This window comes from Gavialis gangeticus, unplaced genomic scaffold (assembly GCF_001723915.1).
Source record: "Gavialis gangeticus isolate Ggan-Ray unplaced genomic scaffold, GavGan_comp1, whole genome shotgun sequence".
NCBI lineage: Eukaryota > Metazoa > Chordata > Crocodylia > Gavialidae > Gavialis > Gavialis gangeticus.
This window is the reverse complement of record NW_017729025.1, coordinates 42,129,351-42,153,799: the sequence shown is the minus strand read 5'-3', so window position 1 is coordinate 42,153,799 and position 24,449 is coordinate 42,129,351. Positions and strand designations below refer to the sequence as shown.

The 24,449-nt window shown below is 45.8% G+C and overlaps 1 protein-coding gene across 1 annotated transcript in view; it reads right to left on the bottom strand.

Moving 5' to 3' along the window:
• The window catches only part of EML5 (echinoderm microtubule associated protein like 5), a 293,292-nt gene that overhangs the window by 227,523 nt on the left and 41,320 nt on the right, over positions 1-24,449 (bottom strand). The window contains exon 2 of the mRNA XM_019518682.1: positions 6,246-6,405. Coding sequence (XP_019374227.1) covers positions 6,246-6,405 — 160 coding nt within the window. The remainder of the gene's footprint in view (positions 1-6,245; positions 6,406-24,449) is intronic.

Sequence of the window (24,449 nt, the reverse complement as noted above, 5' to 3'; positions counted from 1 at the left end):
CAACTCTGTTCTCCATTTTTGACAGTCATCCTGGTTCTCATTAAGGACTGCCTTACTTCCAGAACTGACAGTGAAAACTGAATGGATGAAGGGCTCTTCAATCTGGGACCTTTTAATTAGAACACCAAAGCATTCAAAACAACCATACTTCACCTTCAATATGCCAAGGACTGTGCCATCTTTGCACATACTGAGGAAGACCTCCAGACTGAGCTGGATTGTTTCAGAGAAGCCTACCAAACTCTGGGCCTCTCTCTCAACCTCAAAAAAGCTCAAATTCTCTATCAACCTCCTCTGGGTCATGAATGTGAGCCTCTCTCCCCTAAATACCACTGAGGGAAAGACCCTGGAGGTAGACGAGTACTTCCCCTACCTCTATGGCAACCTCTTTCAAAGTGAACACTGATGAGGAGATCCAGCTGCCTTTGGAAAATTGCTTTGGAGTATCTTTATTCATCATAATCTCCGGAAAGACACATTGTGGGTGCCTGACTCTCAGCTCTCAAAACAAGAGCTCTACTCCCAGGTTTGCTATCGCCTGAGACCTTGCAATGGCCAGAGTAAACGCCACAAGGACACACTGAAGACACGCCTCAAGAAAATAGATGCTGACATCAAGAGTTGGGAGAAGCTGGCTGCCAACCAGCTCCAATGGCTCTCAAGCACTGGCCTGGTTTGAGGTAAAGCATCTTACCCTTGAAGCAGCGAAGAAAGTGAAGGAAGAAAAAGGAGCGGAATTCCAGTCTGCAGCCTACTCTCTCCTGAGGAAAGACCTGCAGCTCCTGTGGCTCAAGGATTGGACTTTTAAGTCATCTTAAGACCCATCAGTGAGCTGTGGTAGAGATTGTTCTAAAATCAAGGGACTGCCAAGACAAGTTGGGCAGCATGCACCCCAATCCAGCTTATTCTACAGCCTGATGGTTGGGGTAGTCTCCTGGCCATGTCATAGTTTCATAGTTGGTAGGTTCAGAAGGGACCTGAGCAGATCATTAAGCCTAACCCCCTGCCATGGGCAGGAAAGAAAGCAAGCTGGGGCCAAACGACCCCAGCCAGGTGATTATCTAGCCTCTTTTTGAAGACCCCTAGGGTAGGAGCAAGCACCACTTCCCTTGGAAGCTGGTTCTAGATCCTAGCTGCCCTGACTGTCAAGTAGCGCCTCCTGATATCTAGCCTGATTCTACTCAGTCAACTTATGGCCATTATTCCTTGTTACTCCCGGTAGTGTTCAGGGGAACAGAGACTCTCCCATAGCCTGCTGATCCCCCTTGGCCAGTTTGTAGACAGCCACCAGATCCCCCCTCAGCCTTCTCTTGTGGAGGCTGAACAGGTTCAGGTCCCATAGCCTCTGCTCGTAGGGCCTGCCTTGCTGCCCCCTGATCATGCAAGTGGCCCTCCTCTGGAACCCTCTCGATGCTGTCCACATCCCTCCTGAAGTGCAGCGCCCAGAACTGGGCACAATACTCCAAGTGCAGGTGACCAATGTCGCATAGAGGGGGTGGATCACCTCCTTAGACCTACTCATGATGCATCACTTCTTATGTTACAATAGGGCCAGGATTGCAAAATATAATCATGACTTTCCAGTGTCACTCCTTTAAAAATGAGTTCCTTTTGCACCTGGAAGAAGTCCAAAGTCTGAACAGCTAAAGAGGAGTAATCATTAAAAATGAACATCAGTCATGAGTAGGGCCCAGTTTAAATCATGATTTTGCCTTTTTCATTAAAATCAAAATTAAGTGATTTTCACAAAAAATGTGATTTGCAACAATATGATGGGCATTTACTGGGGAACTTTCCAGCAAGTGGCCATATCATGGCATTTCACTGCAACAAGATGGTTTCTGTAGGCTGGAGAAAGCATTCCCCAGCCAGGGGCCAAAAGCCTAGCAGCCCAGGGGAAAAAGGGGAAGGGGGAGGGCTGCAAAAAGGACAGGGGAAGGATAGAGCTTGGGGGGCTGTTTGCTCCTCCAGGCAGAAAAACTGGGGAGCCTGGGGTTGGGGGGAAAGAACACACGTGCAGATCAAACAGCCCCTCCCCTACCCAGTGCCAGGGCCATCTGCCAAGGCAGATCCCGGTACCACCAACACCCCCACTCCTCTTGGTGGCTTTTGGCAGGATTATTCAAGCAGCTACATCATTACCTGTCTGCTTTCCTGCTCCAATCATGCTGCTCTCTGCCTTCAATAAGAAAAAAATTTAAGCAAACCAAGAACATCTCGGCCCAGGACCAGGTAAAGTAGTACCCTACAGGAACTCTCCAGCCAGATGGTGGCAAGCTCTTCTGCTCATTCTGTAATGCGATGTTGGAGTTGTTCAGCAAGAACAGCATTGATCGGCATTTGGAGTCTGAATCCCACAAAAAGCAGAAGGCTGCTCCTGCTGCCCAGGGTGAAAGTGAGCCCAAGAAACAGGTGACCATGTTCTCCATGTTCAGGGGGATGACAGAGAACAACAAGGCAAGGAGAAAGGTAGGATTCACACCCATCAGAACCTTTATGGTCATGCCAACATTCCCCTGGAGAAAGCTGACAACCAGGTGGTAAGAACCTACCTAGCCCTGGAATGTCCCAAAGGAAGGGATCATCCCTTCTGCAAGCAACCTTCACAGAAGCTATCTGTCAGCTTTGGTGACTTCCCATGTTGAGGCTACAAAATCTGCCTTTGAACCAATTTTGTACCTACCGTTTGAGTAGAGTGAATGTGTGTGTGTCGAGGGTGGGCAGGGTGGAGGCAGCTGTCAGCACACACTGGGAACTGCAGTGCCTTTAGGGCAGGGGTGGGCAAAATAGGGCTGTGGGTCAGATCCAGCCTACCAACTGACTGAATCTGGCCTGCAGCTGACCCCCCGGTGCTCCACATGGAGCCAGGCTGAGCCAAGTCCTCTCCCTGCACCACACTCTTGCCGGCGCCCACCTACCTGGGTCCTGGCCAGTGTGCAGCTTCTGGCAGGGCTGTTCCCAGTGCAGCTGCAGCCCGGCAGCATCTGCCCAGTGTGTCAAGCTCTGGCTGTAGCTCCTGGCTGCCTTCCACCCGCCCAGTGAGATGTGCACTGTTTCCGATGCAGCTCTTCCCAGTGCAGTTGCAGCCAGACAGATGCTGCTCTGCTCCCCTCGCCTCCCAGCTGGCTGCAGCCACACCAGGAACAGCCCAGCCAGAAGTTGTGCGCGCTGGCCAGAGCCTGGGCCAGCCGAGCTGTTCTGCTCCCTTTGCATTCTGTTGTGGCTGCTCCTGAAAATGGATGCCCCTACCATGAACAGGCCACGGTATTAGCAAGTTTAAACTAGGCCCAGTCACGGGTATGCTAAATAGCCAGAGAAGCAGATCTTTGCAGGCACTTCAACCAGGTCCTTCCCAACAATGATGAATTTACATTTGAAAAGAACAGACTCATAAGAATAACTCCTGTGAACAGGCTATTCAAGGAAGGACATTTCTCACAGTGGAGAAAATTAAGTGAGAGACAGTACATCTTGGAGATGTCTGAAAGGATGCAAATATTCTCCCAGTCATAATCAGATCCATAAAGTCTTCAGGTCTAGTAAACATGCACCCTTTGAGGGAGGACAGGAAGTTATATGCATAGCATGGACTTCCCAGTGGAGGATGTATGTAAATGGCCAGGTAAGAAACCATACTTAAACACTACCAGGAAAGCAGGGGTTTGTCTTCAGTTTCTCAGGAATAAGGAATGGCGTTAGGTCCTCAGTCAGCAGACTGAATATTCTGACTTGCAGGAGAAGGGGCAGGAGGCCTTAACAGAAAGGCCAAAAGCGGAAACTGCTTTCTAACCTGTTGAGCTGCGTAGAAACTGCAGTCCTGGGGTTAAAACACATCATTATTCTGACATTTTCTTTTGATTGTTTATTCTTATATCTTTGTCTGTCTCTCAGCATATAATTACTGATTTATAATGTTTGTTCATTTTCACAGCAAATTTTGTTTTCATCTTTTATATCACACAATTGTCAGCGATAACTGTGACCTCAGAGCATTTGACCATATAGACAGGCCTCTTCCAAGGAAGGGAAGGCATCTTTCTTTTCTGAGCACATAATTAGACAAGGGTGGGTTTCTTTTAGCTGGCAAAATCCCCTCTACTAAGATCTGGCAAGACTTAAATGAGGCAGGTAAAGTTGAGGTGCCTTCAGGTCTCTTCAGTGCTGAGGTGCCACTGGTCAAGAAAGTGATCTTCATATGCCTGTTTCCTGCCTGGCTCCTCAGTGTTCCTCAACAAACAGGGGGCTCCAGCTACACCTCACTCCCATCTCCTTATGGTCTGTCAGGCAGTGTACCACACTCCCCTTTAGTAAATTTTGGACATGTCAGGGAACAGACAGCTTGTGTTTTGGACAAGGAGGAGTTCCAGGGGACTTCAGCAATCTTAGGTAAATGTTTGCCCTAGATTATGATAGTTGAAGTAAGAGATTAAGTACACAAAGATGACTGATGTTAGAATGACATAACAATGTCGTTCTTACAAAAAATGTCATTTCAAAGTCCAAAAGTAGTGAGAAATATACCCTTGATGATGGCCAGTCACAACTGCAGCCCATATCCCTTTCCTAGACTAAGGGACCCTAAGAACTAGAGGTGCACTGATACATTGGTCCAATATCGGACTGGCACCAATATAAAAGATAATTATCTATATTGGAAATCAGCCTGAAGTGGCCAATAATTTGGCAGATAAATGGCCTGTGCATGCGCACAGCTGCAGCACAGCTTGTAGCCAGTGAGAAGCACAGCCGGCAGCATGGAGAGTTGTGTGCAGCTGGTAAGTCTATTGTGGTGAGAAGAGTGTGGGGCTGAGGCAGGGGCAGGCACTGCCCAGCTGGGGCGGGGGCAAGGGCACGGGAAGGGAGGGAAGGCAGGAAGATCCTGCTGCTGCACACAGCTAGTTCAGTGGCTTGTTTGCTTATCCAGCAGCTACCACCACTCGTCCGGGAGGGCATGGGGGGAGGGGTGCCCCCAGATCTGTGTGGGGCGGGAGGCGGCGGTGCTGGGAGGGGGCTATGGGGTAGCTACAGCGATCTTGGGTATGGCTGCAACCCTCCCTGTAGCCCCCTCCTAGTGCCAGGCCCAGCTTGCAGCTGCAGCCCACCCTGCCCGTGCCCCACGCGGATCTGGGGCACATACCCCCTGTGGTCTCCCGGGGTATGCACAGCAGCAAGAGCCTCCCCCTCCCCTTCTCATGCCCCCCAGATGAACTGTGGCTCTATACCATGCCCTGCCCTGCCCCAGCTAGGCAGCGCTTGCCCCAGCCCCAGCCCCACTCCCTCACTCACCACGGGGGCCTTGACCTGCCCCCCAACACCCTTTTCCCTCCCCACTCCCCTTCCACCACACCAGACTTACCAGCTGCATGCAGCTGTATTGGAAATCACATCAGTATCAGCCAATTTGCTTCCTTAAAAATCAGCTATCGGTATCAGCCCCAAAAATCTCTATCGGTGCATGCCTACTAAGAACTGGTTTGCTACCTAGGGACACTGTTCTTTAAAGCTCCCCTGTAGGCCTGTATTAAAAGCCTGTATTATTTATGACATAATTCATCACTAAACCCATGCACAAGTTGTTTTTTTAAATCCAGAATGAATGATATTGTATTGACTACAGAAGAGTTTCCTATGATTAGTGTCTTTTCATGCTCTACACTAGGGCTGTGTAACTGCCAGGGTCCACAATAGCTGCAGGCATATGTTGCATGGGCCAGACTAGCACAAGCCATGCCCTCCACCCTTCCCCACTTCGCTGCGAATACAGGCAGAGCCTCTCCCCAACTTCTGCATTGCACATGGGAGCAGCCCCCCACAGCTCTCTAGCTACAGACTCTCCCAACACTGCAAGCCATGCTGCTCTGCCCTGCCCCTTGAGGAAATGAAAGAGAGCCAACCCTGAGTTGGCTGCTGCTACTGCAGCTGGAACAATACGGTGAGAAGCAGCTGAGTGGGAGCTTGGGGGGCTGCAGATTAACTCATGGACCACCAGTTGAACAGCCCTGCCCTATGCTATACCTGGAATAATCCCTCTGGTACAGTACACAAGGCTCCCTCCTTTTCATCACTTAAATCTCTTCTTAAAAATGTGTCTGTAAATACTAACTTCATCACTTTTTTGGACCTAAAACTAGACAAATGAAACCTCTCATGCATCTCCTGGAAGAAAGCTGTATTGCAGAATGTATAACAGATTAACAACTTACATTTTAGAATGTATTTTTTAAAATAGAAAAGTTATTACATACCTGCCCATCTACATCAAAGGCTAAGCAAGCTATACCATGCGTGTGAACATCTTTCAGTATTGAAACAGTTTGCACAGTGTAAGAGTCCCAGACGCAAATATACGGTTCTTTCCCAACTTGACCTGTTGCCACCAACACTCGTTCAGGATGCAAAGCAAGGCTGCAAAAATTAAATAAATAATTATAAAAATAAGTAATAATTTAAAGCACTAAATATTTGTTCAAGAAACATGTACATTGTCTACCTTGATTGTCAATGTCAATTCCTAAGCAAAAGTGTTTTTTATAATAAATTCTCCATCTTTGTTACAAGATTTCACATTATGTAAGACAGCTTTCAAGGTGCCACAAAGACCCCAGCCACAGAGACGCCATGAAGTCATTTCTAATTTGCAAGACAGTTCCTAATGCTTGAATATCCTGTTCTGCAACAGACATTTTATTAATACATAAGCCAAAATATACCACCTCTTACTAGCTGTCTACTTCCATTTTGTCTATTGAAAAGCACCAGCACAAAATGTCCAACTCAGTTAAGGAGAGTTGGGGATAGTGACTAACATATGTTAATAAATAATATTTTCCCCTAGTTAATATGGCAAAGAATGCATTTAAACGTTAATTATTTATAGTGTTTTAGATAGCTCTTGATGTGGCATAATGATTTACAGAGCAAGCTATACTAAATATAGGGGTATAAATTTGAGGTTGTTTGGCCAAAGGGTTCATGAGCTATAGACCTCCATAAACATAATTAGTTTCTCATCTAAAGTCTTTTTGTGAGCATAGGCAGAGAAAAACACACCAGTGTAACAAAAAAAATCCCCTTATATTCCTGGAACGACAATGTACTGCTCTAACTATTCAATGTGTCAGGATCTAAAAAATGGCAACTTAACCCAATGCATGTAGTTCAAACTTCACAGATTTATGTAAATGAAATTTAACAAAAGGGCCTGAGATACAAATATACCTATTTCATAACAGTAGAGGCTAAGCAGAAGGACTCTCTATCAATGGAAATCCAATCTCTGCATTTGAGAAGGCACTATACAAACTGAATATGGCATGCCAAGTGATCTGTGAAATGTTGTACTTGAGCTAGGAGGGAAAGTATTTGAAAGGTGAACATTTAATATTGCTAAAGGAGTTTCTCCCAACTTGTTGGGAAAGACTGAAAACAAACAAGTGTGGCCTGCTGGAAAGTCTAAGCTTGAGGCCTAACTATTAATATACAAAATAAAAAATAAAAAATGTGTATACAAAGGGAATATGGGTATGCTTCAGACCTGTCATTTATTTATTGATATGCTAAGTTTCCCTTGAGACAAAGAGCTAAGGTGTAAATGAACTTTTAAACTCTGCCTGTGTGATCACGAAATATGTAGAATAAGAAAAGGAACAGAGAGTGAGTACAGAACTAAACTGAAACATTTCAGAGGCAGCTTTACAAACATACATGCCCTTTAAAGCCTTCCAAAAGTGGCTGAAACACTCCAAAATTCTGTCTCTTTAAATGAGATACTACTTTGAAGCGTTTCACTTTTTGTAACGTGTTCACAGGGGCTAGGGGCGGACATTACACATAAACCAGGTTCAGTGATCAGAAACTGGTTTAAACATGTAACAGAACAGATGTTCAGTGCACGTAAACCAGTTTGAAAATGGCTGAAACTGGCTTGAAATAAATGTGGTTGAATGCAGTATCAGACTTAACTGATTTGGGTCAAACCAGTTTATGCAATGTCCATCCCAGACCCCTTGCTGGTTTAAGTTAAACGAGACACTGCCAGCATCCCAGCATGCTCTCTGGGCTGGGCAGGGCTCTCTGCTCCTCAGCAGGGCTGGCCCCTCCCCTCTGCTCCCTGGCTGGAGCTTGGCAGAGACTGCAGGCATCTGCCTGTCTTCTCCCTGCTCCCCCTGCTCCACCCTCTTCCCACTCTCTGCTAAACAGGGATTCCATGGTCCTCTTTGCCCTACGCAGACACCTCTCAGCATTAGCTAACAGACCGCATGCTGGCTATGGTCCGTGCTGTAGCAGACTAGACAAAGGCAGAATCAACAGGTAGCTGGTAATGTCCCTCTGCTGTTTTCTCAATGGGATGATAAACACGGAGTTTGGGGTGATAAATACTGTGTTATCAATTCCCTGCTGGACTGGTCATAACCCCTCCTTAATCAGAGTCCTGCCAGGGCCTGGCCAACCCCCCACCAAGTTCAGCACTGTCGAGGGGAAGGGAGGGCTGCTCTAGCGCCACCCCAGCTTCCAGCCTGAGACACTGCAGCCACGTACTTGCATTTCTGGGATGTCTGTGCAGTTAAACTGATTCAGCCTAAACAGGTTAAGCTAATCTGCAAAGATTGAATAAATTCAGGCTCAGGCTTTTTGAATGTCTGTCCCTAGCCAGGAAGACCCATCAGTCCTCCAGAAACCCACAGAGCTCTGCTCTGCTCCTGCTCCCTGAAGGAGGGAGGGAAAGAGAGGTAGACAGCCTGGCAGCTGTCTAGCCACTAGGCTCTGGGACACCTCTGAATCCTTGCTAAGACCCCTGTTCCCTGCCAGATCCTCACTTAACCCTGACACTGAGGCTGGGCTCTCCAGACCCCAATTTCCCTACAAATCCCATAGCAAGAGTGGGAGACAAAAGGTTCAGAGATAGGCGATGAAGAGTTGGGATCCCAGCAGCAGGGAGCTGCTGCCAGAGACTCCTCCACTACCTTTATTCTGCTGACTCCCAGGGCCCCCAACACTGCTCAGGACCCTCTACCTCTTCACTCTGCTAAGAGGGGAGAGAAGAAGTTTGGGGAATTTGGTGCTGAGTGTCAGAATCCCAGCATTGTGGAGCCCCCACACCTGACTCCTGCTTACCTCTACCCTCTAAGGCTCTCCTCTCCTCTTCCCTCCATGTGAGGGGGAAAGGAGCAGAGCTGTAAGTAGCTGCAGGCTCCTGTAAGGCAATTTTGAACAGTTCCAGCTAGGGGGCACCAACAGAACTGTATGTGCAACCTGCAGTTGAAACAATACCCTTGAAACATTTCCAAACTCATTACACTTGGAAACATTGCAAAATTACTTGTGTCTGCATCCTAAGTAAAGATAAATATTGGCAAGCTAGTGTCGAGCAGGTGAGGTGGGAAATAAAAGAACCTCCCACAGGAACCTCACTTCTCGCCTAACTAATATCTTCCCAGGACTATCAGAGTTCCCATTCAAGCTTGTACCTCAGCTTCTCAAAAAATGAAGAAAGTTAAACTGACCAAATAAGGGAAGGAGCCAGAGCCTGCCCTATTATGTCAAAGGTGCCTGCACTACATTTTTCTCTAGTAGGGGAAAACAGAAGCATCAGTGACAGTGAAAAGAATCAAAGGAAGAAAAGTCCTCTTCCCCCTGATTCTCAGACTAACTCCAAGAACACTCAGTGCTGGAGAATATTTCTAGTTCATAGGCTCATCTGTGAAAGGTGTTGTGTAAATTCCCCTTGAGGATTAGAACTGAGAGGTTGGTGAGAGACAGTGGTTTTCTTGTGAAAAATGTGCCCCCACAGGTACTTGGGTATTCTTGCCCTTGATAGATATAAAGTTGTCATTTGGTTTTTCCTACATATTTTCCATCAGGGCATCTGGTGCACTGGATGAGATGTATTACATTTCTGGAGGTGCAGGTGTAAGATCCAGGAATGTTGTTCGTTCTGTTGTGGGGTGTAGTAATTGCAGGGCTGGTGGAGATGTGTTGTACACTTTTACATTTCTTCTCATGGCACGGTTTGGATACATTTGATGCATTTCAAGCCATAGGAAGTTTGCTTCTGGTGATGAGATTGGTAAGGTTCAGTGCTTGCTTAAAGGCTGGGATGGGTGGTTCTGAGAAGATCCCTTTAAGAATTGGGTTTTCTTGTATATGTTGCAATTGGTTAAGGAGTTTTGGTATAGGTTCCACGGAGGGATGATACATCATAACTAATGGTGTGCAATTCATAGGGGTTTTCTTTTTGTACTGCAGCAATTCTTCACATGGCATCTGGGTGCGATCTCTCTCTCTGGAGAAGTGTCCTTGTTGAGTGAAAACCCTTTTGAGATTTCTGAGGTGACAATCATGGGTGTTCTCCTCAGTGTAAATCCAGTGGGATCAGAGGGCTTGGCTGTATATAACAGCTTTCTTGATATGTTTAGTGATTGCTGATTCTGTGCAGATATGAATGCTGGGCTGTGGGTTTCTTGTGTATTGTGGTCTGTATTTTACCATTCTGGATAGAGTCTAAAAAGGAAATGGTGGTGCTGAAGTATTCAAGAGAGTGTGAGGGAGGAGTGATGACTGTTGAATTTCTAATGAAAAATCAATTAGGGACTGCAGGTTTTCAGCCCGAATGCTGATGATGTCATCGATATATCTTAAGTATAGTGTAACCCAGGCAGTACTCCAAGAGGTACCCCCTCTCCAATTGAAGGGATCAAAGCAGCTGCACAAGCGCTGTGGGAGGTGTAGGGACTCTCTTCCCCCTATAGAAGAGAGCCAGACCACCAGTGGGAACTTAACCATATACCTTTTAATAAGAGAACAATATTGGGAACATAATCAGCATAAACCAGGGGGTATAGGGGACACCACAATGCCCCGAAGGGCAGGATTCAACAAATGTTAGACACTTACAATCATAGACATATTCATCCAGTTGACAAAAGATAGTGTAAAACACAAACAGCAAAATAAACAATACTGGTTGGTGAAATATAAAAGGCACAAAAAACAAAATGTCAAATGACAAGGAAAATAGGGCCTGTGTACCTGGAGGGGGAGACAGGGGGAAAACACAATGGCCCTTTACACTGCAAAAGGAATTTCTCCCTGTTAGCTCACTCACCCCAAGTCACCAAAGCTAGGACTTGAATTTGGATCTCCCACATGGTATGCAGAAACACAGCCACCAATGCTGGCACTGCTCCAAGCTGTTAGGGCTCTTAACCTTCCTGGAGCCCCAGCCTCACGTCAAGCTGCCTGGCCTCTGATTGGAGGAGCTGGAAGCAGAGCTGGGAACCTCTCAGGTCACTTCTCAGATCCTGGCTGGAGCTGGGGAACCTCTCCTGCTGGCCGCAGCCTCTCGTAGGGGATCCTGGAGCCCAGTGGGGAGCCTCTCCTGCCAACTGCACGCCGCGCTGCTGAGGGTCCAACTGCTGCCTGCAAGACCCACTCCTTCAGGCTCTTCTGGGGCAACTGCTCCCGCCCCACTGGCCCAGCTCTTTGAATCTCCTTCCTTGTGGTCCCTTGCTGGTCTCTCCCGAGTCAGCCGCGCTGCCCCTTTTATCCCCCTCCTGGTGACCCAAGGGGCCAATCACAGGACATGGAGGGTGAGTCTCTGGGGCCTGATTGGTGAGAAAAGGGAATCCCAAGTCCTCCAATCATCTTTTACCCTTTCAAAACCCCTGGGCTAAGTCACTGCCAGCCAGGCAGCCCATCACAATAGCAAGGGTTTGATGATGCAGTTCTGAGGAATTTTTCTTCCAGGTGGCTCAAAGAAGTTGCCATATTATAGGGCCATTTTGGTGCCCATAGCTGTGCCCATGGTCTGGAGGAAGTGTTGGTTATCCAGTGCACCAAATTCCCTGATGGAAAATATGTAGGAGAAACCAAACAACTGCACAGCAGAATGAACAGACACCAAAAATCTATTGAAGACAAGAATACCCAATTATCTGTGGGGGCACATTTCTCACAAGAAAACCATGGTCTCTCTCCAGTCTCTCAATTCTAAACCTCAAAGGAAATTTAGACAACACCTTTCACAAATAAGTCTACAAACTTCACTTCATCAACTTACTGGATACAAAAAATCATGGACTAAATATAGACATTGGATTTATAACACATTATAACCTGTCTGACATCCCAGGTAACATCTCTAACATTTACCAGCTATATTTTTATCACCAGGTCTACACTCCCCTCTCCCCCCTCACCCACTGACTGCCTCAATTTGCATTTTCACTGACTGGCTCTCACATGCATACTGGCCTCTGGCTTCCTTTCTATTTCATCCAGAAAGAGCACAAACCAACTGCAGATGCTTCCTCAGCCTGATGAAGGGTGTTTGCACCCACAAGCTGCAAAGAATTTTTCCAACTATTTTAATAGGTTTAATAAAAGATATCGGATTTACCCAAAGAATCTTGTCTGCCTATGTCCTTGGACCAACGTGATTACAACCTATACCCCTGAAACATGGAAGATCTTGAATTTTGCCATTTGAAATGGAAATTATACAACATGAGTTAAAGCTTATATGCGTTTAGCTTCTGAGACAAAGTAAAAAAGGGTAAGGCAGTCTGCAGTTGCAATAAATTCTAATATGAAATAGTTGATCTGTATCGAAGAACTTGATAAGCAAATTCAGTGAAGACACAGGAGATCCAGGGACACAATAGTGACAGGCTGGATCAAGCTAGGCCGGGAACAGGAGAAAAACACTTTCAAGAGATGTACAATTTCTTTTCTCTGTAAACAAGCTAAAGAAGATTACTGCAGTGTGTTTTCCTAAGTAATCAGGTAACATTTGCTAAGCTCTCTTTCATTTCACTACTCATTTTTTTCTATTTCAAATCTTGTTTACAAAGAAAAAGAAAACAACAGCTACAAGGGGAAATTCATGCAGACAGCTCCAAAATGAGGAAAATACTTCAACCGCTAAAAAGGGGTGCACAAAGGAAAGGAGCTTCTATAGCTCCCTATTTGACAAGCACTGAAGCACTATCACCTGATCTAACACCATCAGCACATTTCATCCCCAGAAGAGAAAGAGGACATGCATGTGTGGGGAGAAAAAAAGGAGCAGATGGAAGAGTGTGACAGGGAACCCTGGCCATGTTGCTCGGAAAGGGGAAAGAGAGCAAGGGGGCAAGGACCCAAAAAGGAAAGCCTAACTCAAGACGTCCAGGGGGTTGCAAAGGGATTACCTGCAGCAGAAACCAGGCCTCGCCATAGGCAGATAAAGCAGCAGAACTTCCAACTGTTGGGATAAACAACCAGCCTTGCAAGAAAGGGCAAGCTGCAGGCTGCCAGCAAGAGCAAAGGCTGTTTAGTGAGAGCCAGCTGATCTCTAACTAGAAACTCCTCTCCTGCAAGGCCCAGCCTGCAAGGAGCTGAGCTGCTGATTGGGGAATTAGCCACACTAGGACCCTATAACCAGAGAGCCAGGACAGCTGCCCAGCAGGGAAAGGGCCAATTGGTAAATAGGCTCACCTCCAGGGCAGAGGGCAACAGAGCTCTCTTGTAAGAGAAAAGGAACATGTGTGGGTGAGGAGGATAGCCTGCCTGGGAAGAGTGAGTGTACTTCAAGGAATAAGGATTTCATTAACACCTGTTCTTGGGTACTCAGGGAGGAAGAGCTTTCTGCTGAGGACTATTTATGTTAACCTAATTTATAACAACTGGAGGGCTGGAAACAGCTGTGAGGGGAAGCCAAGAGGTTGCAGAGGAGTGTGCCCTGCACACTGTGTGCGCTTGGGGGTAGAGAGGGACATTTTGTGCATTTGGGATGCAGAATATCCAAAAGTTCCTTGACTGCCATTCTAACGAAAACAACTTAATATACATACCAGTAAGTCTTGCTCTGTTTTAAAGTGGCTGTGGGGGTGCTTTTAACTAAAGTTTATTTGATGAGCTTTAAAGTGCCCCTGTGGCCACTTTAAAATGCAGGGGGCTTAATACATGCAACAGTGAGGTGATGCTGGAGGATTTTAATTGAAATGTGGAGCAGACTTGATCAAGTCTGTTCTGACATGTTCTAATTGGAATACATACCAGAATATCTACAAGCAGCCTACAGTTCACCTTTTTTTTGTTTTGTTTTGTGTTTGCGAGATTAGGAGCTGGAGCAGGGAAGGGCTTCAGCCAAAGGCAACTCAGTCATGGAACCAGACCACTGGACTCCCCTATATTTTTAAGAACACAGGCAACCTCCCCTGGAGACCATATTCAGGCAAGGTATGACATGTGAGTGAGCTGAGTTAGAAAATCATAAAGGAGACTTGAGGGAGAGCAGGATGAGCCCACTAATTCAGTAATTTGATTAACACACATGTACCATTTAATACAACTGCAGAAAATAAAATCACAATTTAAAAAAATTTTAAGATAACGAGAAGTATTGCACATTAACAAAATGATCATCATGATTAAAATGAAAAAGTAAGTTCCATGATCTCAAAAACCCCATGAAGATCCAAAAGCAAAAATGTATAACTTCATCAAGGATGTTTTCAGATACTCTTTCATTTAACCCCAAATGCCTTGTGGATGTGTAATAGTATGAGATTTTGAAAATACGGTTATCTTCTCAAAATGGTGGCAGCCAGTAGACTGTCTGAAAAACTACAGCACTTGGAAAGGTACTGTTATGTAGAATTTATGATACTTCCACTACTGTGGCCTTCCCATTTTTGAAACTGCTCCCAAATCTGGGTTTACGCACAAGAAGTATATATTGTTGTAATTCCAAAGCCCACTAATGTTATTTCAAAGTCACATTCAGCACTTCCAAGAAAAGGTTATTTGACCTAAAGCAAGATCCAGGTTGTTCTCATAAATACCTAATTTATGCTTTGACATCTTAAAAATAGACGTCTTGCATCTGGAAGTTGATACATATAGACCAGGCAAGGCCCCTAAGATGCTTGTACATTCAGTGACTGGGCACCTACCTCCAAAGGATGGTCCAGAGTAAATAGATGCTGAGCAGCAAGACACCTGGAACTAGTCAACAGGAAATGCTCGGCACAGGGGTGTGTCTGAACTCCCACACCACCTCAGTTTGGGCACTTGACTCAGGGCTGTATACAGGCACCATTGTGCACTTGGGATGCAGAATATCCAAAAGTTGTGCACCTAACTGGCCAGGAGACCAAATACTCCAACAGTATATAGCGTTAAGTACAAAAAAGAGCAGTCACGGTCACTTTCAGTTGACAAAGAAAAAACATTTCCTAATTCCCAGGAAAATGCCCTACACCAGATTAAGAATACTCTGGGAAGATGGGGATCTTCCAGTAGTATAACTAGAGATAGGCAAGAGGGGCATGAGCCTCAAGTGCTGACCTGGGGGGACAGGGATCCCAAAGTCTCTTTCCCTCACTTGCTCTGTTCAGTGTTTCATCATGCCCCCTTGATGATCCCTTCCATCCCAGTGCACTGCCCTGTATTACTCAATCATTACTCCCTGCTCTCTTTCACACTGCCGCAGCTGGTCTGTCACTCACTGCACCCTTGCCACAGGATTTGGCCCTAGGTCCAAATTCTCTCTTGGCATATAATTCTGTGGCAGAGGCAGTAGCCCTCAGCACAGATCAGAAAGGGCACCTTAAATTGCACCAGGAAAGCTATTGGGAGCCAGTGTGGACAGTGGCATACCGTGCGTCTCTCGCACCCAGGTGGCAATGCTTGCATTTGTGCCCCCCTCCCCGCAGATGATCCAAGCAGGATGTGGGGCTCCCTCTCCCGTCCCATGGCACTTCTGCGGAGTAATTAACAGCATGGTACACCAGACACGGGGGGAAAGGCTGCAGCTGGAACTTCTGTCTGAAACAGCTAAAGAAACTTGCAACACACCAGGCAGGGGTGGTGAGCGAACTACACAAACACAGGAGGTGCTGCAGCCTCTCTGCCTGGCTCTAAAGGGCCCGGTCAGCACCCCACTCCAGGCCAGCACCCAGGGGCCATGGCCCCTTTGCCTACCCCCCCATTGGTACACCACTAAGTGTGGATGCTGGAGGACTGGAGTTATGTGCTCTTGGTGGCCCATCCCCTATCAGAAGGCAGGTAGATACTGAGATAGTAAGGGTATGCTTTAAGACCAAAATATTTTGGCCATTAAGACCAGACTGAATTTAAAAAAAAATTTTTTTTTTAAAAAAGAGCTCTGTGATTTAGTCATTTTTAAATGTCAACATAAGCATTTAAAATTAGTTTGGCCAACAGTACGTTCTTGAACCCGAACTTGTTCCATGCTATAAATGCACCAGTTCCAAATTTATTCATATATCATAATTAACTGCAGCCAGTGATACAATTAGCAATACTTAAAGATTTTTTTAAATCTGTGCAATATCCCCAAACTTTGCCATCAATAATAAAATCATACTAAACTTACCCTATAATATTATGGATTTGGGGAAAAACTCTGATCTAGGAATGCAAATGGTAACCAAACTAACGGCTTAAAGTGTTTTACTTTTTAAGAATATTCTAGTGCCACATATAAGTTTAAAATAATCTTAGCAAATTTCAGAAAAATAAGAAATGAATTTGCAGAAAATAGGAAATCTGAATGTGTCTGCAGTGGTTTATACTCCAAGTAAAATAATGTTACCCAAGACTAAAATAGGATTCCTGTAAGCATGTAAAGTATATGGAACTAAGTGGAATGTCATTCCAGATACCAATTCAGTTTAAAAACAATACTCCTGACCCTCTGCACTACAAAAACTTATTTTCTGCTGTGTGCCCATTATTGTAACAAAGTAACCACCCTCACAGCACTTACATGTATATAAAACCCAGCTGTAGACAGAGAACTACCATTTGCCCCAGTATAGAATGCACACTCATTGCCATATATTAGGTTCATTCTTGGTAATAAGAACATCAAAACTCCATTTTGAAACTCTTCCATAGCAACAACAACAAAAAAAAACAAAACACATATATGGAGTGAATCCAAAACTGCAGAAAACGCCAAAAAGGAACAAATATACAGTAGCTCTCTCATGCTCATGGGTACAGAAATTTCACTTCATGATACAAGAAACTAATGCAAAAACCTTACTAAAGTGAACCAATCTGTGGAGTCAAAGATGATCCTACAGTTTATAGAATCAAGAATGCCCAATATTAAAATTCTTCTTTTGGCTTTATATTGTACATAACTTCTCATGGAAGCAAGAACTTAGTGTAAAGAATGCATATGAAAGTATTGGGAAAACTTGCAATAGAAATAAATACACAGGTAACCATGCAGTTTAATGTATGTAGTTTTTAAGGTCCTGAAAATAAAGTGGGAAGACAGAATACCAAACACAGAGGTACTGGAGCATGCAAGACTGACATATTTAGAAACCACTATCAAGAAGAGGAGGTAACGATGGATTGACCATGTCAGGAGAATGGGAAGAGACCGTATGGCCAATAATATTTTGTATAGCAAGATTTGAGACCACTCTAGAAAATGGGCTTGCACTCCATAGCAGTACAATGATGTGTGCAAAAATGATATGAAGTCATTCAACATCAACCTAGAAAGCTGGGAGGAGCTTGCAAAAATTTAATCCAAACTGGATGGAACATCTAGCACTAGATGCAGCTCAACATGAAGCAGCTCTGATCTAGAGGATGGAAGTAAAGTGAGAAAGAAGAAAGACGCATGCTATAAACTTGGACTCCAACTCAGACAACATATGGATCTGTGAAACTTGTAACACGCTGCATCACTTTTGAATTGGGCTTGGCAGCCACAAATGGATTCATCAGGCATCTGCGTAAACCTCTTAGGTGTACACCACAATCCACAGAACTGATGGTTGCCTCCAACCTTTAATAAACAATTCTAAAAAAGAGGCCTCTGGAACAGGGAAACCAGACACAAATTCTATTTAAAAAAAATCTTGTTTCTGGAGCAAGTATAAATAATACAATTAGTGAAATGGACAGACTATTCAAACAATTCTTTAAAAATATTGTGCGATACTATGCTTCTGGTTTCAAGGAACAAAGGAGATTGGATTTGGGAAATCATTCCAAAATCCAAATGGTAAGGACTCTCCCTGACTTTCAAGAGGTTGGTTCTTATCATCTCTTCTGCACTGGAGGCCTGTTTCTGGGTGACTTAAGAAGAAAGTTGGGACTATGAATGAACTCTGCAGATGCTTCATATCCTGGGATCATCTTGCCCTGGATTGTCCCTCTCTTTCACAGGGTTCATATCTGTCAGTGGGTCTGCAGTTTCTGGAGACCCCAGTAAGTAAATACTGGGATAACTCAATAGCAGTGGCAGAATAGGATTGTACTGGCACCTATAACATTTTCCTTGTGTGCAATGTTCCCCATCCATCAACTAACAGGAGATAGGGGGAACAATGGGGCTAACTGCTATCAGGTGCAGTGGCTGCTGGTGTGGGCTCTTTGGACTTTGGCACATTCTTCTATTTGTTACAGAGATTGTGGCCATGAATGGATGTAGCACTACAACTGCACACATGCAGCAGCTCTTTGAAGTGCTACAAGGAGTGTACATACATACAGCACCCCCCAGATGGATCATGACAAAGTCTCTACAAAGACAGTTGGTGGCATTCTCCAGCCAAGAGGCAATAGGAGTTGTCTGGCCCTGCAGCTCTGCTCACCTCTCCCCTTCTCAACCCCCACCCATTGGGGAAGAGGATCCTGTCAGATCACTAACGGTATTCCCTCTCCCCACAAGGGAAGGTACACCATACTGGCTGGCAGTGATCAGCAGGAAAATGGGAAGGCAGCACTCATTCCAACACTCTGCAAGGGGAAGGGTGCCCATTAGTGAACCCAATCACTTATGGCCTGCTGCCCCCATGGGTGTGGGGAGTAAAACTGCAACCCCCTGGGCTGGGCTGTCAGTGAATGCAAAACCAGAACTGGGCTTGTATGTGGTTAGCTGAGCTGCAGCCTCTAATCCCAAATAGGCTGCAACTCTGCTTGCCCTGGGTGAACCCAGTCTACCCTGTACTCATTGACAGCAAGGTTTAGGAGTGACAGGCTGTCATTAAGCCCATGGCAGCATCTGACCACAAAGGCAGGGCTGGGGTGCAGATTTACCTACATGTCTTTCCTGCCCAAGTGAGACTAGCTGAAGTGCCCCACTGAGACAGGGTTGCTGAAGTAGTGCTTGCATCTTGCCCAAGAGGCAGCTGATCAAATTCTGCCAAGGGTCAAGGAAGGTCACTAGGCAGCTGAATGGGAAACTGCATTCTGCCCACAAAAGTAGCAGAATGTGGTTATTCCCAATGAGTTGCAAAGGAAATGGAGAGAAACAGGCCTAGAGGCCTTTCGGTTTGCCTTTGCCCTCGCTTTTTCTTGAGCTGATGTAAGAGTTCCTGCTGCTCCCTAAGAATGAGAAGCAGGGCTGAGGTAAAACACACCTCAAGAGGCAAATGCAGGTGTGAGACAAATCTGGGAATTAGGCTGCCAAATTGTTGAGCCACGCCATTAGCTAGAAATTAGATGCAAAATTCTGAAACTTTCCTCAGAAGCGTTCTGCAGCAAGGAGCCCTAATTCGTTTGGGGACTTCATGGGCATTCAGCAGCTGCCAGTAACTAACAGGCCTTGTTCCAGTCCCAAACTTCAAGCAGCCTGAAGTCCCAATGTGGGTCTGTGGGTCTGAGCAAGGTAAAGAAAATATTTTTCTTCTAAAATCAGTATATAAATATACCTTTCATATTCTTACTTTATACAAGAGGGTTTCCTTCCCCTTTTCTGGGCCAGCATTTATGCATCTTCTAATACTCTGAACAGAATGAAGTGCTGCACAATACATATGTTAGACTAATACTGTTAATTGTTAATGCCTGGCTTCTTGACAGCAGTGTGAAAGCAATGTTTATTATGTCTGTTTAAATGTGAAATGAGTTCAGAGACACAGGCTTATGGTAGCAAGGGATCTTTTCACAGGAGTGTTCGTGATGGACAGCTTTAATGCCTTACCCCACCATTATAAAAGGGAAAAAGAATTAAATTGTTTTCCTTTTCTTGTTTTCTCCTGAACATTAAATTTAAACAAGACAGAGTAATGCACACAGGCTGAAGACAGGGATACAGTATTAAAGAAGATGTTTCCTTAGCAACGAAATCAGATGAAGATCCAAGGATGTACTCATATGACTATTTCTGCACTACACAAAAGTAGGGCACTAGAAAATGCAGGTAAGAATACAGTAATGGAGACACCTAGTAGACATGTATTAACAATACAGTTAAATCAGAATTGTTTTTGTTCATTTTAACATATGTTACCTCATTAAATTGTTATACAAATTTGGGGGACCTAATCTACCTCTAGCTGATTTATCTGTCACTGTCATTCAATTTGCAGCAGATCTAATTTAGACTTACAATAAGTACTCAAAGAAGCTTTAAGTCTGGAGACATTACATTTGGGAAGTAGCAAGCAGCCAAACCAGAAAGAGAGGAAAGGAAGAAAAGCAATTCTGTAGTGCTCTATAATTAGGTTAAAAATACAGAGATTTACAGTTCTATTTGTTTTCAAAGCTAAGAAGGATATAAACTAATTAACTACATCATTAGCTAAGTAAAAATTACCATTTTATGGAAGTTGAGGTACCTATTGTCATAATAGTAGAGTAAATTTGATCTTAAATTAGATATAATTAAGTATTAAAAGAGTGTGGAATATCTGAAAGAAAATATTTCCAGAATAACAGTCCCCCTCATCTGTCAAAGCATGAAAAACTCATTGGATTGTTTTCCAGGTACAAATATACAGAATAGAAATTTGAACCTCAAAGGTAAGTTTTGTCCTTAACTTGTTTTAGTGAGGTGAATTTCTAAGACATTAATGTTTTCAACAAAAGTCATTTTGCATAGTCTGGGCTTTGAGAGCTACTTTAATTTCATGGTGCAGCTCTTCAAACAATATCTGAAAGTATTGCTCAGTCTTGATGTTCTTTTCAACCAGTTATTGATATCTTCACCCTTCTTTCCCCAAATCAACATTCAGGAAATATTAATTCATCCAAGATAAATTTCTCCAACTATTAGATTTTATTCTCCTTTTAAGATTCTTGAAAAGCATATTAGATTCTCTACTATTATTTAGAAAATGTGGAGGGTATGGAATTATTATTATTACTTTAATTAATTCATAGATCAGGATCAGAAACAGACCCACAGTACAGGCAGCAAAGCAGGTTAACTATACTAGCCTTCCATGTCTACAGTCCTTCCTTTAAATTCTACGTATTCTGTAAGTGAAAATGAGTTTTGTGATCTTCTTAATCCTGGTGCAAATGCTGACTGCCAAATTTTCAGATGTGGCCACTGTTTCTGAGTGATACTATTTGGGTGCAAAGTGTTTCATGCTGGACATCTGAAAATAGAGACATTCCAAAAAAATGAACCAATGACCACATCTGGACAGTTTCTCATTCAGTCTACATTATAAGAACAAAAGTCACACTGATAAAATTAGCAATCCACTCAAAACAAGGCTGGGAGGTGGGAGAAGGCAGAGACAGTGTAACTGATGAGATTTTGAGCTATTCCAAGCATAACGTTCTGTAATTCAGTGGACAATGTCTTCCTCCAAACTCAGGAAGGCATGACGATCAAAGCCAGTATTGAATTATCCATTGTACTGCCAGTCTCAGAAACTATGGCTATTCACTCTCAAACTCAGCATAGGCTAAACAACATAATTTTGGATGGAGTCAGAAAGAGAAACCACTAAGTCACTGGCCTTGTACAGGGTTTATGTTTCTACCAAGAGTATCACCGCTCTTCCTGTAGGAATTGCCAGCATACAGGCATTGATTCACTTCTCCCAGAGGAAACACGTCCCTTGTAGGACACCTGGAAGATCTCCCCTGCAAGAGTTTCTCTAGAATGAATGACTGTACACTTATACTCAACTCCTGTACAAAGTAGGAGGATTCAAGCAGTAGACTCCCCTGTGCCGTCCCCCAACCTTCTGTAGATTGGAGCCCCCCAGTCTGGGGTATTTTTCCCTGCAGTTCAACTCCCTCCAGTCATGAAGTTGAGCTGCCAGTACCTCTCCAAGCTTTTTGGAGAATGGCCAGGGGTATTGCCAAGTGACTCCAGTTAGCGGGAGGTACAAAGTCTTTCCCTGATGCTCCACTCTCCCTGGGGACCTGGAGGAGTAGAGCTGTTGCTGCTCTCTATGCCTTCCCTGGGATAACCCTAGTCTGCAGTAGGTGGAGGAAACAGGGGAGAGGGGGCAGCTGCAGGCTGGAACTCCTGTACTGCTTCCTTTCCCAGAAAGATTTTTAGCAGTGGAAATTTTGCCTGGTCATAGCTATCATCTATACTAGTGTTTGTCAGCCGGGGGTGTGTGCGCCCCTAGGGGTACTTAAAAGGTTGCAGGGGGTATGCGGACCTAACGTGGCCGAAAAATGCTGCAAGCATTCATGCACCTGCAGCACAGCATGCAGGCGGCTAGGAGAGCAGCCAAGTCCAGCTGGTAAATGTGTTGTGAGGGAAGTGGCTGGGGGGCAGATCGAGGTATTTACAACTTTCCAAACTTTCTTATATTTTCTGTCAAAAGATTCTGAGAGTTTAATGATTTCATGTGGCTGAAAAATGCTGCATTAATGATAGCTTAGCTCTGTGAAATGATCAGACAATTTGCAGAAACTGTTAGATGCCTTGTCTTGATCTAAACTAAAACATCATTCACCTTGAATGCCCTTGCAGAGAGATAATAAGAAAAGACTGAGGATTAACACAGTTCTAAAAGTCAGGTGAAGGTTTACAAAGTTGTCAGCTGACCAAAATTAATCCATTCATTCTGTGCTCATACTGCCTTGATAATGTAGAGGCATCTTTTCACTCTAAATAGACTTCAGTCTAAATCGGTGGCCAATCGCAGAGCCTCTTGGAGTCGATCTGAGGCTGGGGGAGCTAAGAGCATACCCACGTGTGCAGGTGTGCCCCTCTACCAGTCCAGCAGGTGAGTCCATGGGGGAGGGAAGAGGTGGGGGCCAGGATGAGGCCTCCACAGTGAGGGATGGAGTGTGGCAGAGGCAGGAGCAGAAGTAAGGTGAGTGGGGCCACAACTGGGTGGGTGGTGGGAACATCAAGCCTGAGCAGCTTGTCCAGAGGCACAGGGGGCTTCTGCCACTGTGCACACCCCTAAGGAGGCCCCAGGGGGCACATGCCCCCCCATCTGTGCACAGCAGAGGCGGCTGCCATTCTGGGCTAGGCTTTGTGCCCTGAGCCCCCCTGCAGCTAGTCCAGAAGCGGCCTGATGCCATGTGCATCTGGCCACCAGGCAGGCAGGGGATGAGGCTCAGCCCAGTGGCTGGATGCACATGCCATCACGCCACTCCCTGGCCAGCTGCAGCAGAGCTTGAGGCACAAAGCTCAGTCTGCAACAGCAGCCACCTCCACTATGTGCAGATCAGAGGGCATGTGACTCCTCCAAACACATGGCAACACGGGTGGCTGCAGCAGCTGCGAGGGAGGGAGTTGGGTTGCGGCAGGGGCAGGCCCTGCACAGCCCGGGCTGGGCACAGGATGGAGCCGCCAGCAGTTTGTCAAGGGGGTGCAGGGGCATGCATCCCAGGAGGTCATGGGGAGGGGTGTGTGCCCCCAGATCTGCATGCCAGCTGGGCCAGCTGCCACTGTGGGCTGGGGCCAGGGCCGTGCCGGCCCCTTCCGGTGGGGGTGTTGGGCTAGGCTGGGCTGTGCTTGGGTCACACTCAGGGTGGGCGAAGGTGGTAGCAGTGCTGAGAGCGGGGCTATGGGGGAGAGGGGCTGCAGGCACCTGAAAATTTGCTGTAGCACCACCAACACTTCTCCCAGCGATGATGATGCCCACCCCAGGCAAAATACAGACCAGTCCCCACACCAGGAAGAGCCCAGCACTGCCTTCCCCTTCCCCCCCAAAGGGAATGGGGGCCCTGTGCCCATGAACTGCATGGGGCAGGGGGAAGGAAGGTGGGCTGGGGCTAGAAGGCAATCCCAGGCTCTTCCCAGCAGAGGTATTGAGCAGCACTGTGCTCAGGCCAGCTGTCAGAAGCGGTGGTGCTTGGAGAGGGATTTGGTGGGGCTATAGTGAATTTTTGGATGTCTGCAGGCCCCCCCGCATAGCCGCACTCCCAGCACTGCTACCCAGCCCGAGCACAGCCTGGCCCAACACCTCTGCTGGGAAGAGCCCAGCGCCACCCTGGGCCCAGCCCACCCCACCTTGCATGCAGATCCAGAAATATATGCCCCCCTTGCCCTCCTGGGCTGTGTACCCCCCCTCCCCATATCCCCTGAACAAGATGCTCGCAGCTTCATCCTGCACCTGGCTCCAGCTGTACAGGGCCTGCCCCTGCTCCTGCCCCAGTCCCACTTCCTCCCTCACTGCCATGGGGTGGGAACAGATTGAGGCCCCAGCAGTTAGGGAGGGAGGGAGCGGAGCATAGGCAGGAGCTGGGGGGGCTGGGGGCCA